The sequence below is a fragment of the Alexandromys fortis genome, unplaced genomic scaffold (assembly GCF_014885135.2).
Source record: "Alexandromys fortis isolate MF-2015 unplaced genomic scaffold, M_Fortis_MF-2015_v1.1 scaffold_52, whole genome shotgun sequence".
Classification (NCBI taxonomy): domain Eukaryota; kingdom Metazoa; phylum Chordata; class Mammalia; order Rodentia; family Cricetidae; genus Alexandromys; species Alexandromys fortis.
In genome coordinates this window covers 9,192,501-9,206,339 of record NW_026067929.1, presented here as the reverse complement: position 1 = coordinate 9,206,339, position 13,839 = coordinate 9,192,501, and the positions used below count along the sequence as shown (strand labels likewise).

General features: G+C 40.9%; 1 protein-coding gene across 1 annotated transcript in view; it reads left to right on the top strand.

Moving 5' to 3' along the window:
• Positions 1 to 6,243: 6,243 nt before the first annotated feature.
• Arl5b (ADP ribosylation factor like GTPase 5B) overlaps positions 6,244 to 13,839 on the top strand; it is a 29,029-nt gene continuing 21,433 nt past the window's right edge. The window contains exon 1 of the mRNA XM_050144764.1: positions 6,244 to 6,525. Coding sequence (XP_050000721.1) covers positions 6,477 to 6,525 — 49 coding nt within the window. The 5' untranslated portion in view covers positions 6,244 to 6,476. The remainder of the gene's footprint in view (positions 6,526 to 13,839) is intronic.

Below are 13,839 nucleotides of genomic sequence, written 5' to 3'. Positions count from 1 at the left end.
GTCCTGACCCCTGAGGGTGGTGCTTCTTCTTGCGTGGAACGCCCTTTGCCTGGTTCACCAAGGGCTCCTGGCCTGGTTTGTGCAGAGTACTATGTTGCTCTGAGGGAGGTTTCCAGTTAGTTTCCCCGGTACAAGTGGCGCTAATGACCTCAATTTATTTGGCCTTGGATTTCATGAAATAATTTCCCTCCCTCGGACACATGAATCTGACATCAGCTGTGAATCAACAAAACCCTCTCTTAAAAAAAAAAAGAAAGAAAAGATATATGTGTATTAATGTTTTTCCTGCGTGCAAGTACGTGCACCACGAGCTTGCCTATTGTCTCCCCTGGAACTGAAGTTACAATAGCTGTGAGCCATCATTTGGGTGCTGGCAATGGAAACAGGATCCTGTGCAAGAACAGGTGTTCTTTGCTGTTAAGCCATCTCTCCAGCCCTAATATCCATTTTTTTTTAACTGTGCTAATACGTGTGTGTACTCAAGTAAAGCTAAAAAGCTCAATAGTGTTTACAATTAGTCATAAGGCTAATAGTTAGCATACTTTAGAGCCTTGATGTGACTTTGCTGAGGTTAAAAGGATTTTAAAAAGTAACCAGTCACGGGGCTGTTTTATACTTGAACATGACAAACAGTTTCGTCTCTGCTGCCGAGTGGAGTTTTTTGTTTTGTTTTGTGCTTTTTGTTGTTTGGGGCAGTATCTCATAGATAACTGTAAAAACGGGATTTTTTTTCCCCTCCCTTAGCTCTTTTAAGTTTTCACATTGGCTTTAAAAATATATTTCTGCTCCTTACTATGGCACGTGAAAATATTGTAAAAATGGCATTCTGCCACAGCTCTGCAAAAAAAATGTTTATAAACAGTTTTTCAATGAGTAAATGGGCTCCAAGGGCTGAAATAACTTTCCATGATCTCATAAATAGGAAAGGAAGAAAGGAAGGAAGGAAGGAAGGGAGGGAGGGAGGGAGGGAGGGAGGGAGGGAGGAAGGAAGGAAGGAAGGAAGGAAGGAAGGAAGGAAGGAGCTTAGAACCAGGAAGTTGTTTTTAAAAACCAATACCCAGTCTTTCCACAGTATCATGTATCTTCAATGAATTCATGGGGTTCTTTCTTGACCAAACCATCTGAAATCAGTAAAGAAAATGTCTGAGACACAGGTTGAAAATGTTGCATGACTTTCCTGAGAAGACAGAGCATCTATTCACCCCAAATAAGAGTGAAGTGGGTAAGTGTGTGCTCTCCCCGTGCTGGTACCAGCCATCCTGCTAGTCTCTGGAGACACTGCCCAGCCTGGGCAGGGTGGCCTGTTCAGGGCAATCTGGCAGGTAGAGCAGGTCAGTGGCATCTTACTGCAGCAATGGATGCCTTGGCTAGGATTCAGAAGACAAGCCAACCCTACAAAGGAATTTGGACAGGCAGTTTTACCGTGACTCTGACACAAGATGCAGTAAAAATGTTTAGGAAATAAGGGAAACCTGAACTTGATTATAGACTTCACGAGGGAGAAACTTCATTTCCACATAGTGTACTCATTGTCTGATGTAAAAAGGGCACTCCCTGAATGACTAACCGAACAGACAAAGTAGAAACAGAAATTGCTGCTAAATATATATTTGATATAAAGTAGTTCACTACTTCAGAACACTTGACTAGTGACCAGACATTTATATTAGCCCTGACTAGGTGTGACTGTAATGGGAGTTAAGTGGATGAGTGGGTGTGCTGATGTACAACTGGAACCAAGAAAACACCATAAATGTGCAGTTGGTAGAGTGAGCTGGTACTGTCTAAGCTAAGGAAGACTCCAACAGGAATACAGGCATGAGAAGCCACTGAAGCTACACTTTCTTTATAGAGATAGGATGGCCCCAAGCAGGGACTGATGGGGGGAATAAGCCTCAGATCTAATCTCACCATTTTAAGCTTGTTCATGACACTCCAAAGTTGAACTTCACATGAAAAGTTTAATCCTTATTTAATTTTATGAGAAGTGGGGTCACAGGGAGAAACAGGATGGGGTGGGGATTCTAGAAAGAGCTACCAACAGGGGTGATCCTCTTAAGTGGTGACAAAATGATTTCAAAGTAGCTTCTTCACTCTTCATGCAAAAAAAGGGTAAGCAATTTCTGTCTAGTTTTCTCATTTTATATTTTATCATATTCACCTTCTACATTTCTTCTACAGCAACCTGGCCTCATTTCATCTCTGAGGATGTTACTTCAAATTGATCCTGGGAACAGGATCTTCTGTATTCTATGCTTCTGCAGTAAAGGGAACTTCCTCGTTTTCTTTCATTGCTTTTCTCTTGGACTTGCATAGATGAGCATGAACGTGTGTGTACAAATGTGTGTGTTCAGGTTCAAGTATACACATGTGCATGTGAAAGGCAGAGATCAGTGTAGCAATCAGAACTGCTCCCACTTTATTTTGGGGGGACAAGTTCTCACACTGAATCTGGAGCTGGCTGACTTAGCTAGACCGACTGGCCAGCAGGCTCCAGGAATCTGCATGTCATGTCTCTGCATTCCCAGTGCTGGAATTACAGGTGCATACTCCTGGCCCAGTGTTGTGGGATATTTGTAAACTTTGTGAAGGTCTATTGCTGTGATTGTTGTAATAAAAAGCCAAGGTAGGAGAAAGAATCTAGGTGAGAGAGAAGGCGGGTTGGGGGGAAGACATGGAGGAAGCCATCAGGATGGGCAGTGCACGACAGAATACAGATTAATAGGTATGAGTTAATTTACTTTATAACAGCTAGTTACAAACAAGCCTAGGCTAAGGCCAAGCTTTCATCATTGATAAGTCTCTGAGTCATTATTTGAGAGCTGATGGCCCAAAGAAAAATCTGACTACAGCCTTAAAAAACAAGAACAAAAACAAAACAAACAAAAAACCCTAGGTGCTGGGCCATCTAAAATCAGGTCTTGGGCTGGAGAGATGGCTCAGCTGTTAAAGGCTAGGCTCACAACCAAAAATATAAAATCAGGTCTTCATGCTTCCATGGCAAATGCTTTACTAACAGGGATTTCTCCTTAGCTCCATTTGTCTGTTTGTTTATTTTTCAGACAGATCCTCCCCATTTAGCCCAGGGTGCTCTTGATTCATAATTCTCCTGCCTGAGCCTTGTGAAAGACAGGAATATAGGCATTTACCAAAACACTCAACTCCTCCTGGCAATTCTAAATGTTCCATAAAGATAACAGGACATCTATACACATCCATTCAGCCACAAATCTAATTCTGTCAATATAGTATCTCAGTTTTTTAGATAAGTTGGTGTCATTTGAGAAAGTACAAATTAGGACCTATAGAGTCGGAAAGCCAAAAGTGAATATAATATGTTCAATATGCGGTCAAGATCAAGCACAACAGCTTCTGGATTTGCTCATCCTGAGTTCTATAAATGATATAGTCTATTTCTTACCTGGACCTCCTTATTTCCCTTGCAGTGATCATGAAACATTGAGGATTAACACCACAACTCACTAAAGCCAGACCTCTCTGAAGATCCAACAATCTGCAAGCCTAAATTCCTGCTGTTTTGTCCTAAACATATCTCCTTGCCACTTGAGAAAGAAACAAATAGTAAAGATTCTGAAAATAAAATCCTTTAACCACGGAGGATGGGGTTTCTCAGGTTGTTGAGTGAGTCATATCTTAATTGTTAAGACTTTTACTACCTATCTAGACTGCTATGGTTCAGATGCAGTTCTTGTAACCGTGGACAAATTATTAAAAGTTCTTACACCTTATTTTTCTATACTAATAAATGGAGGTAGTTCATGCTTTATAGTTTTACTAGAGATGACATGTTAGATAATCCTCTTCAAAGAGCATCAGAAAAGGCCAAACTTCTCTAAGTCTTAGACGATATGATTACCCATGCTGAAGGAATGGCTGTCAGTCTCCACTCAGCAGGGAAGAACTAAAGTGTGACCCAAATCCGGACACAGCAGGAGTTAACTGGTCTACATTAGGGAGGCATGGACACAGATTTCAGGTTTTTCATGAGAGGTTATATAAATGTAATAGGTTCCACCCTAAGGAACAGGATTGCAACAAAGGGCAGGGTACAGTTGTTTCTAAAGAGGAGAGGACTAGAACATGTCACCAAATCCTCCCGCAAATTTTACAAACTACCTTGGCTTCTGTCGAGCCAGGAAGAAGAGTATCTTACCCCCAAAGGATAACACTGCACAAGACAAAAGCTTCCAAGCATACAAAGTACTGGAGGGCTGAGTGTGGAGATCCCTGCAGCACAGAGGAGAGACACCATGGCCCATTGTATAACTTAGGACCGCAGTCATAGACCTAAGGATATTTTGGCCCAGTAAATATTCTGAAACTCAGGGTATCATGTAACCTCTCTGTGACTCTAAACAACACCTTCATCAGAAATTTATCAATATGTTCTTTCCTACTTTCGGGAATGACAAAGTAAACTGTTTGCATCAATCAATCACCTACAAAAAGTGTCTAATAGATATCTACTGAATGAAATTGTATTGATTTCTCTGACCATATGGCAGAAAGGAACTTCCTGATGGGCAATCAATCCCAACCCATCTGGAAATGGACCAACTGGACTAAAATCCCTACTGACATGAGAAAGGTTGAGGAGTTTTTGAAGAGTGCCTTTCCTCCTTAGCTGGCAGAACACACAGTTCCTGGAATGCTTTTTTTTTCAAGCTTTGTACAAACTGATCTAACTTAATTGATTAATACGTTGAATTCAATGCCAAAGATACCAAGTTTTTCCGAGTATCATCTGGTCAGTTTATAATGATTCCTCCTAAGAAAAAAACCTACAAAATTTTGCTCTTTTAAACTCCGTGAGTTAACATTTTACTTCCTTGAAATTTCAGTTTATTTTATACTAATTTTGCACTTAAACCTTTTAAATATTTTGTTGGACAGTTTTTACTGGGATTCTATTTTAATGGAAAGATGTCATTTCCGATTGACACATAACACAATAGCCTAAATTCCTGATATTTTCATGCGTTTATTCTCATCTCAAGAATTCAAACTATATTCGTTTTCAAATGGCACTATTTTATAGAGCAATGTTACCTCATCTATACCAAGGGCAACACTGAAATTAGTGTAAACAAAACCGTAAAGGGACATTTAAAGAAAAGGTATTTAGTTTATATGAGCTACATTTAAAAAGTATATCCTCAGAATTTTCTAGTTTCATTAAATTCTTGATAAACATGCCTAATGTAATTTAATATATATAGTCAATACAAGTGCACAGCATAAACTTAAGTGCCATTTTTTCTAACACCAGCACATACATCAGCATTACATTTGTTTAACAATATTCAACTATAGTTGTCAGCCTCGATCATTTGTTTTAGTCGGAGTTAGGTTTCCTTTCCGTCTGGTTAACTTTCAAATTTCTAAATTCTCACCTGAAAGCAGCGTTAAAGAATCTAAAGTCAGCTTTTTAATAATGAAACCAGGAAACCTTTAAACTTGCTAACACAACTACAAACTTGTTTATATGTATAGTCCAACGATATGGCTATTAAAGCCGTTTGAATGCCGAAAGATGAGTACATCTTTCCTTCCTTATGAGACCGAAGCTAGGGTTTAGCATCAAGCTGAAGTCTTCACTGATCTTTGAAGCGCAGCACTAATAGGGCATCTTAAGCCACACTCAGTTGTTTTATTTAGGTCATGGAGTAAGTTATGGTGTCAAACCAGCCTTTAAAATCCTTCTGTCGTTATGTGGGCCTTCAAGGACTATTCCGGCCTACGAGGCTTCCATGAGATCAACGACCGGTTTTGGCCAAACTGGTCGCAGTGTGTGTTTAGAAACATAACCGAATCCTGGGTACAGGCATTCCAGGGCGCGCGTCCCCTCAGTTCCATTAAGAATCGCACTAGAATCCCAACACGGCCAGCCCGGGAGGAACGGGGATGAAACACCACCACTCCTGCCCGCGCAGCTGAGTTTCTGCAGGCTTTCAGCAGCGACGCCGCGGGGACGCCGGAGCTCGGGAGCCGAACCCGCGTTTCCTCCGAGGGAACGGGAGAGGGAGCGCGCGCCGAGGAAATCCCCAGTTCAGCCACTCCCGTGCCCGCTGACGCCAAGCCGCTCACCGTCCGCACGCCGGAAGTGCACGGGGAGGACCCGCCACGTCCGAGCGGCGGGTGACGTCAGTGCGCCGACGTCACGTGCGGACTTTCCGGCGATGGGTGGTCCCGGGCTGCGGTGGGGAGGCGGGGCGGGGGCGGGGCTCGCGGCCGGTTGAGGCAGTGCTGGGTAGGTGGGCGCCGACGGAGCGACTACGGGTCGGGGCTGGGCTCAGCGCGCGGCTGCGAACAAAGGAGTCTGCGGCGGTTCCTGGCTCCGCGGAGAACCGAAGCTTCGCGGGACTCAGGCTCGGCGGCTCCGGGTCGGCTCCACCGCGGGTGCCGCGGCACCTGCCGCCGAGTGCTGCCCAGGGAGCCCGTCCCGCCCGGGGCTCATGATGGGGCTGATCTTCGCTAAATTGTGGAGCCTTTTCTGTAACCAAGGTGAGGCCAGGGGGCTGGTGGACGCGGCGCCGGCACGTCTAGCTTGAGATCGGGACTCGGGCTCAGGGCAGAACTCGGATCTGGGGACTGGGAGCCCCGGCAGGGGAGGCGCTGGTGGTCGGGAATCCCATGCGTGTCCGGATTTTAGCCAACCAAGGTGGAAACAGATTCCTGCATTCTGTTTGCGGGCCTTTTCGTCTCAGTGAACCAGCCTTAGGTCTGATTAGCCGTAGAAAAGTGTCTCCACAAGAACGCCAAACTTTCCTTTTCTTTAACACGAAACATTAGTTTTTGCACTGTTTACCTTCCCCCTGTTTGAGCCAGTGCACCTTCACGTTGTCCGACTTGGCTCTGATTTCTGCTCGTTAAGAGGCAAGGATGATAATTCAGATGTACAGGTTTCTGAAATTTTCACACACAAGGCATAGCTCTCCCCCTCCACCCCCCGTAGGCGTTAAAAAAAAAAACTAAATGCTTTCGGTTATGTGTAAGATGTTACGTGGCCGTAGTTATTCTAGAACAGGTCAGGAAATACCTAGAAGTTGTAAAACCTGTTCCGACTCAGACTAAGCTTGAGAAGAGTTGGTACCGGACAGAAAGGGGGCCCAGTGATAAAGTCTTGGGCGTTCTTGTAACAGACTGGTTTCAGAGAATTAAAACCATTTTTTTTTCATTTGTTTCATTTTGAAAGGGTGTGATTTATAAACTAGTTTTGTTTTCATGAGTACCAATTCCTAACATTAAGGTGTTTATCTATTTTGTGGATTTAAACCTTGAAATGAATTAGAATGGCTTTAGTTCACTTGTCCTGTGGGTGGATTAAAAAAAAAAAACCTTTTTCAAGCTTATGAGTATAAATACATGCAAGCACACTAACGCGTGCGTGTATCTATGCAAGTGCTACCAATAAATCCCCTTTTTAAGTGACTTCAAAGTGTCCAGAATTCAGCTCCCTGCGGTGTTACCCATGAATGTAATACATTCGTTTTTTTTTCAGCAGCTTAAAAATTTTCTAATGCTTGTAAATGTACCATGTCAAGGAATATTTCAATATATAACCATATTTATATTGATTAAACAGTTAAGTTTATGTAAATATAAACATTATGCAATGATACACACACACACACACACACACACACACACACACGCCTGAGCCTAAGCAATAAAAATTGTCAGAGAATTGATTCTCCCTTTTTTGTTGGTTATTGCTGTCTTTTATCTCTGTTCATTAGAGCATTCCATAAGCAGACTAGAAGCGGGGGTGGGAGGGTGAAAAGGCCAATCATGGAAGATGATGAAAGCCTTCGTGTGGCCACTTCCATCTTTGAAAAATTGTTTGAGCTTCCATAGCCCCCTTTCTGCTTAACAATTATTTCCCCTTCCTGCTGAACTTTGGGAGCTCCTGGTTGTGTCCCTTTCTCTCACTCACGATTACTTCTTTAGTCAGTAAACCAGTTCTCCAAATTAGACCCGGTAGCTGCAGAGATTACAAACAACCAAGATGCCAAGTCTGTGCTCTCAGAACACGCAAAAGTTAGTGTAGGAGATTGCTTGTAGATGTGTGGGGTGATGAGACTTGGCCCGCCTCAGGTGGTTCCTCGAAGCCTTCCAGGGTAAGATATACCTGGACTTGACGCTGAGTGGCAGATTGGGGTGAATGCAAGGTAGACAGAGTAGAATTGGGCCTATTGGTGGAGGCAGATGGGCTAACGTACACAAAGAGGAATAGGTTGGATACACCTAAGGAAACTTAGCATGGTTTAATTAGTTTGTGCTGTTGTACTTCACTTGATGAGATTGGAGCCGTAACTTAGAAACTGTATCACTGAGGTTCTTCCATGCTGACCAAGACAGGGCATTGAACACAGGAAGCAGTAGAATCAGTGAAGAATCTGGTCATCAGGTGTTTTCCTGAAGTGGAATAATGGGATCAGATTCATATAGTAGGCTGAAATTTTTCTTTTCCTTATAAACAAAGTTACCTGTGTTGGCATTTTCATTTTTTTAACTATTGTGCACTTCTTACTTAGTAGTGCCCAGTGGATGTTGGAATAACCTGTCCGATATTAATAACTCTACCAGTTAAGTTAGAATGGGGTGGGGCGGACATCGGGCAAGATAAGGCTGGAAGGTGCAGCCAGTGTGAAAGAATTTAGCAACCTACAGACTTCTTTCCCTTATCTTTCCTTCAGTAAGTCCTCACTCTTATCATGCTTTTGTGGTTTCTGAGAGAGCTCGGAGCATCCTTTCATGTGAGGTATCTTCCTGGGGATAAGTTCACTGAACTGTGCATTGTGTCTTGGAACTTTGTGTTGTTCCGTTTTGTAACAGAAAGTAGGATACAAATAGGACTGTCTTTAGACACCTGCTTAACCAAAAGGACAAATGAAATAAGGCTTTAATTACAGTTTATTTTCATAACCAAAGGCAATAACTTAATAATTATGTCATCTAACTCATTTCATTCTCATTAGCGAATTTTATGCGTCGGTTGTTGCTAAGTGTTGCTTTTTCTTCTGGCTGTTTTGTTAACCTTTCCCTTTGGGCTATTTCTGTTCTTAATTCTAGACTTCCACTGGTTCCCTCCACATCAAACAAAATCTGTTCCCAGTCTCCTGGAGCATGTTTGTCTCCTACGTTTGAAAAGTCCAGTCCTTGATTCCATCCAGATTTCTGGTCAAGACCACTAGTTAGCGTCATTCCTTGACAGATTTGCCAGAAGCAGCCCACTTCCTGCCTAGCGTTAACTCTGTGTAATTACTGACTTGGGGGAATGTTTGTCACTGTTTGTGATTGTATTATAAGTTTCTCTTTGTTTTGTTCACTCAGTAGAAATAATCTCCTTGAGGCGTGAACTTTTTCTTACTGTTTTAGTCACAGTACCTGTCAAAATAGACTTATTTTGGGTGTTAGTTTTGCCTTTTTCTTTCTTTTTTTTATTTCATTCAGTATAAAATGTTGTATAGTAGTAACATATACATTATATTTTAAAGTGCAGTAATGCTAGAATCGTAATGTATGGATCAGTTGTTCAGCTCTCCACATCTCTTTACACTGCTGTATTCATTTTGAATAGTATGTCTAGACGGGAATTATAGCCATGATTATTTATCCTCCTTTTTTTTTTTTTTTTTTAAATTTTCAAGGCAGGGTTTCTCTAGAGTTTTTGGAGCCTGTCCTGGAACTAGCTCTTGTAGACTAGGCTGGCCTCGAACTCACAGAGATCCTCCTGCCTCTGCCTCCCGAGTGCTAGGATTAAAGGCGTGCGCCACCACCGCCCGGCCATTTATCCTCATCTTAGAGGAGGAGAAAGCACGTTTATGCCTGTTTCCTTTCCTCTGTCCCAGTAGTAGAGACCTTTGGTTTGGTCTACACTCTAAGTTGTCTTTATTGTGGTGATAAAGTTTGGTTATACTGAGCTACGATTTGCTTTAATTGTCTCACTGTGTTTCCTTCAGTTTGTAAAGTCACAGCAGCATCTTAGTTTTCCTTTCCTTGATTGAGAGACTGCAGTACCCAAAGTTCGGCCCTGCCCATTGCCCACCTCGCCACCCAGCAGCCGCTTTGGCTTCCCTTTGCCATCCCCAGGGCATAGCTGTTCTGGGCTTGTCTTTGCTGCCATGTTAGGGTATTTCTATACTTGCATGATGTCTTCCTTTCAAAAGTACACACATTTAGCCAAGCGTAGTGGTGCGCACCTTTAATCCCAACTTTTGGGAGACAGAATCAGCCAGACCTGTGTGAGTTCAAGGCCAGCCTGGGCTCCATAGTGAGTTCCAGGATAGCCAAGGTTGTGTAGAGAGACTCTACTTAAAACAAACAAACCAAAACCCAAAACATATAAGCAAAAAGCTATACAATTATTTAAAATATGCCACAAAGGTATCTATAGAGCTATAACCCCAGCATTTGGGAGGCAGAGACTGGCAGGTCTGGTTCAGTTCAAGTTTGAACCTGGTCTACACAGTGAGTTCAGGGACAGCCGAGGTTATGGAAAGAGAAACTCAGTTCCCACCCCATCTACCCACAAAAAGAACATCTGTAAATTGCAATTTTTGAATTTCGGATGGCTGGAAATGTATCACTTATCTTCACTTTTGACTTTTAGCTGGTTTAGCTATGAATTGGGAAACATTTCTGATAGAATTTTGAAGACATTGTCTCGACCTTCAGCTTCCACTATTGCTAAGTAAAACTTGATATATTTTTCTGTATCTAGTAGGGTTTTTTTTTTAAAGAATTTTATCTTTACCTCTGGTAATTTTAACTTTCAAAAAGATATAATTCCATATATGTCTGTTTTTTCGTTTATTTCTGTGGGTGCTCAGGAATTTTTCAATTTAAATATGTACCTTCTTTGACACTAGAAAGTTTATTTGTTTATTGTTTTAGGGTTTATTCCTGTTTTTCTGTACATTCTGTTGCCAGTGTGTGCTAAGGTGGCTGCCAAAGATGCACATAAACATTTTCTTACCGTGGATGGTGTTCTAGTCTTAGGTCTTTTTTTTTTTTTTTGTCTTCCAATCTTGCTGTTGAATATTTTCTTACCGTGGATGGTGTTCTAATCTTAGTTTTGTTTTTGTTTTTGTTTTTTTTTTTTTTTTGTCTTCCAATCTTCCTGTTGAATATTTTGGTCCTGCAAATATGTTCCTGCTGTTCTAGTGGCATATTTTTGTGAAGACTGTTGTCACTTTTACCTTTGACATGGCCTTATTTTCTGTTTTGATGTAGTTTTGAATAGCTTTTCACATTGAAAGTGTTCTCCATAACTCTCTTGTGACTCTCCCCTTATATCCCGATGGGTTAAACACTGTGAGTAGTGAAAAAACAATCAGCCCTATGATCCAGGGTGTAGAGCTCGGGGCCTACAGAGGGCTGAGTAATGCTCCACCCCAAGCCACCCTGGACCCTCTGAGAACTTTCCTAGACGTTGCTGTTTCTCTTAGAGCAGTCTGTAAAAATAGCATTTTCTAAGTCACAGAACAGGTAAACTGCTCTTATTTTTTGAAGTTGCTACAATCTCTTCATGCTCTTGGTGGCAGAGTTTCATGTCCTCACCAGCAAATGATGCTTGCAGCCTTCAGTTCTAGTCATCTGGTGAGTGCTGTCTGTGCCATTTTTCATGTCCTTACTTGCTGTTTGTAGACAGTTTAGTTTCTTTACCCACTTAAAAAACTTTTAAACTTTTGTCATCAAGCTAGCTCTCTCAAATATTTGTAATGGTTCTTTGTTTTTGATAGCTTCAAGATGTCTGTTCCTCTCCTCCAGAAGTGTGAGCTATTCTGTTAATGTCTGTGATAGACTTCAATTTATCATCTGTTCTGATGTGAATAGGGGTGGATTTCCACATTTTCACATGGATGTCTACTTCTCCCACTTGATTTTTCTGAAGATATTTTCCCCCTTTGGAGCCCTTGTAGAAATTCCGATTGTCATTTTTAAAATAATAAGTGAGCCTTAGCTCTGTGTGTTTTGTTCTATTGCATTGATCTTTAGGCTACTTCCATAATCTTGGTTATGACCTTATAACCATGGTGAGTTTTGAAGTTCAGTGGAGTCCTGTGATGTGGGATTCCCCTCTGTTTGCTATTAATATGTTTTATTGTCATTGGTTAATAAAGAAGCTGCTTTGGCCTATGACAGGGCAGAATATAACTAGGTGGAAAAACTAAATAGAATTTAGGGGAAAAAAAGGCGGAGTCAGTCAGCCACCAGCCAGCCAGCTAGCTGGCTGCCAAGGAAACAAGACGTGTAGACAACAAGGCCTATGCCTTGTGTCAATACATAGACTAATAAAAATGGATTAATTTAAGATGTAAGACCTAGCTAGGAATACATCTTAGCTGTTGGCCAAACAGTGTTGTAATTAATACGGTTTTTGTGTGATTATTCAGGTCTGGGCAGCTGGGAAGTGAAAGTGCAGTCTCTGCTTACAGAGTCCTTGAACTTTGCTTAATCTCAGTTTTCTAACTTAAACTGCTGCTATTTATTTCCGTCTTCCTACCTACTTTGGGTTTGTTTTTATTACTAAATTCTTAAACACATGTCAAATACAAGCATTTTAGAGTTGAAAATGTCCCTTTAGTTATTGATCTAGCCACTTGTTTTAATGTGTTGTGTTTCATTTATTCAATTTGAAATATTTTTGTGTGATTTTATTTTTTATTGAATTATTGATGTTTGTTGCCTAGTTTGCACATAATTTTAGTTTTGATTTTTGCATTTATTTGTTTTTGATAGCTTAATCTTGCTTCCTAATGTGTAAAAGCCTCACTTCACATTTGTTGAGACCAATGATGCTTCTATCATCTCATTGGATCATGTGTTTACCTTTGGAGAGGAAACTGTGTTCTACACTTGAATAACATTTTGTGAATGCTGAGCTTACGTTTGTCTCAGTCTTTTTTTCATGTGTATCTCTTACATAAGAGCATATTGCTGTGTGCTTTTGAGCCTGTTGTGAAACTTGCCTGTGAAATTGACTGGAATGCTTGGTGGAACGTACTGTGGTGCAGTCTGCCACTTCGCTGTTGACTGTGTTTCTTGTGCTTGGTTTCTGGTTTGTACTGTTCTTTTCCACTTTTAGAATTAAGTGACTTTTTATCTCTTTCTGCATTATTTTTATGATGCCCTCTTAGAGACTGCAACATAGACTCTTTGTGCTGTCCGCTAAGGGAGCGAATGCCATATTTCCTGTAGAATGCACGCATTTGCAGCTCAGTTGCACCCACCACTTGTCTTTATGCTGCTGGATTGTGACTCATGTTTTATTTGCATATTTAATAAACCTAAAGAATATGGTGGCATAGTTTCTTCTATGCAACTCAACTCCTATATAAAGTTTTAAAATAGGGATAAATTTATCTCATATTTGTTCATCTTACTTGTGCTGGAGACAGTCTCTTACCTGAAATGTTTATATATTGCTTATATTTGTAAAAATGTATGTTTGCTTCACACAGCATCTTTCGCCAATTCTGTTTTTTTCTTCATGGTGTGTAGACTGCAGCTGCTACTTTTTTCTTTCTGATGAGGCTTCTCTTTATGTATCCTAATTTTTTTCCTTTTTCTTTCTTCTTTTCTTTTCTTTCTTTTTCTTGTTACTTTCATGGGTTTTTCATCATCTTTTGCTTTATAACAAATTACCTTTTTTGAGTTTACTTTTTCTTTAACTTTTTTTGAAATTTACTAAACTTCTCAAGTTTGGATTATTTTTTACATTTTTGTACTCACCTAGTTTACGTTTTCAATTTATAGTTCCATATTTTCTCAGCTGCATGAATCATTATGGATGCATATTTAGTTTAAAAA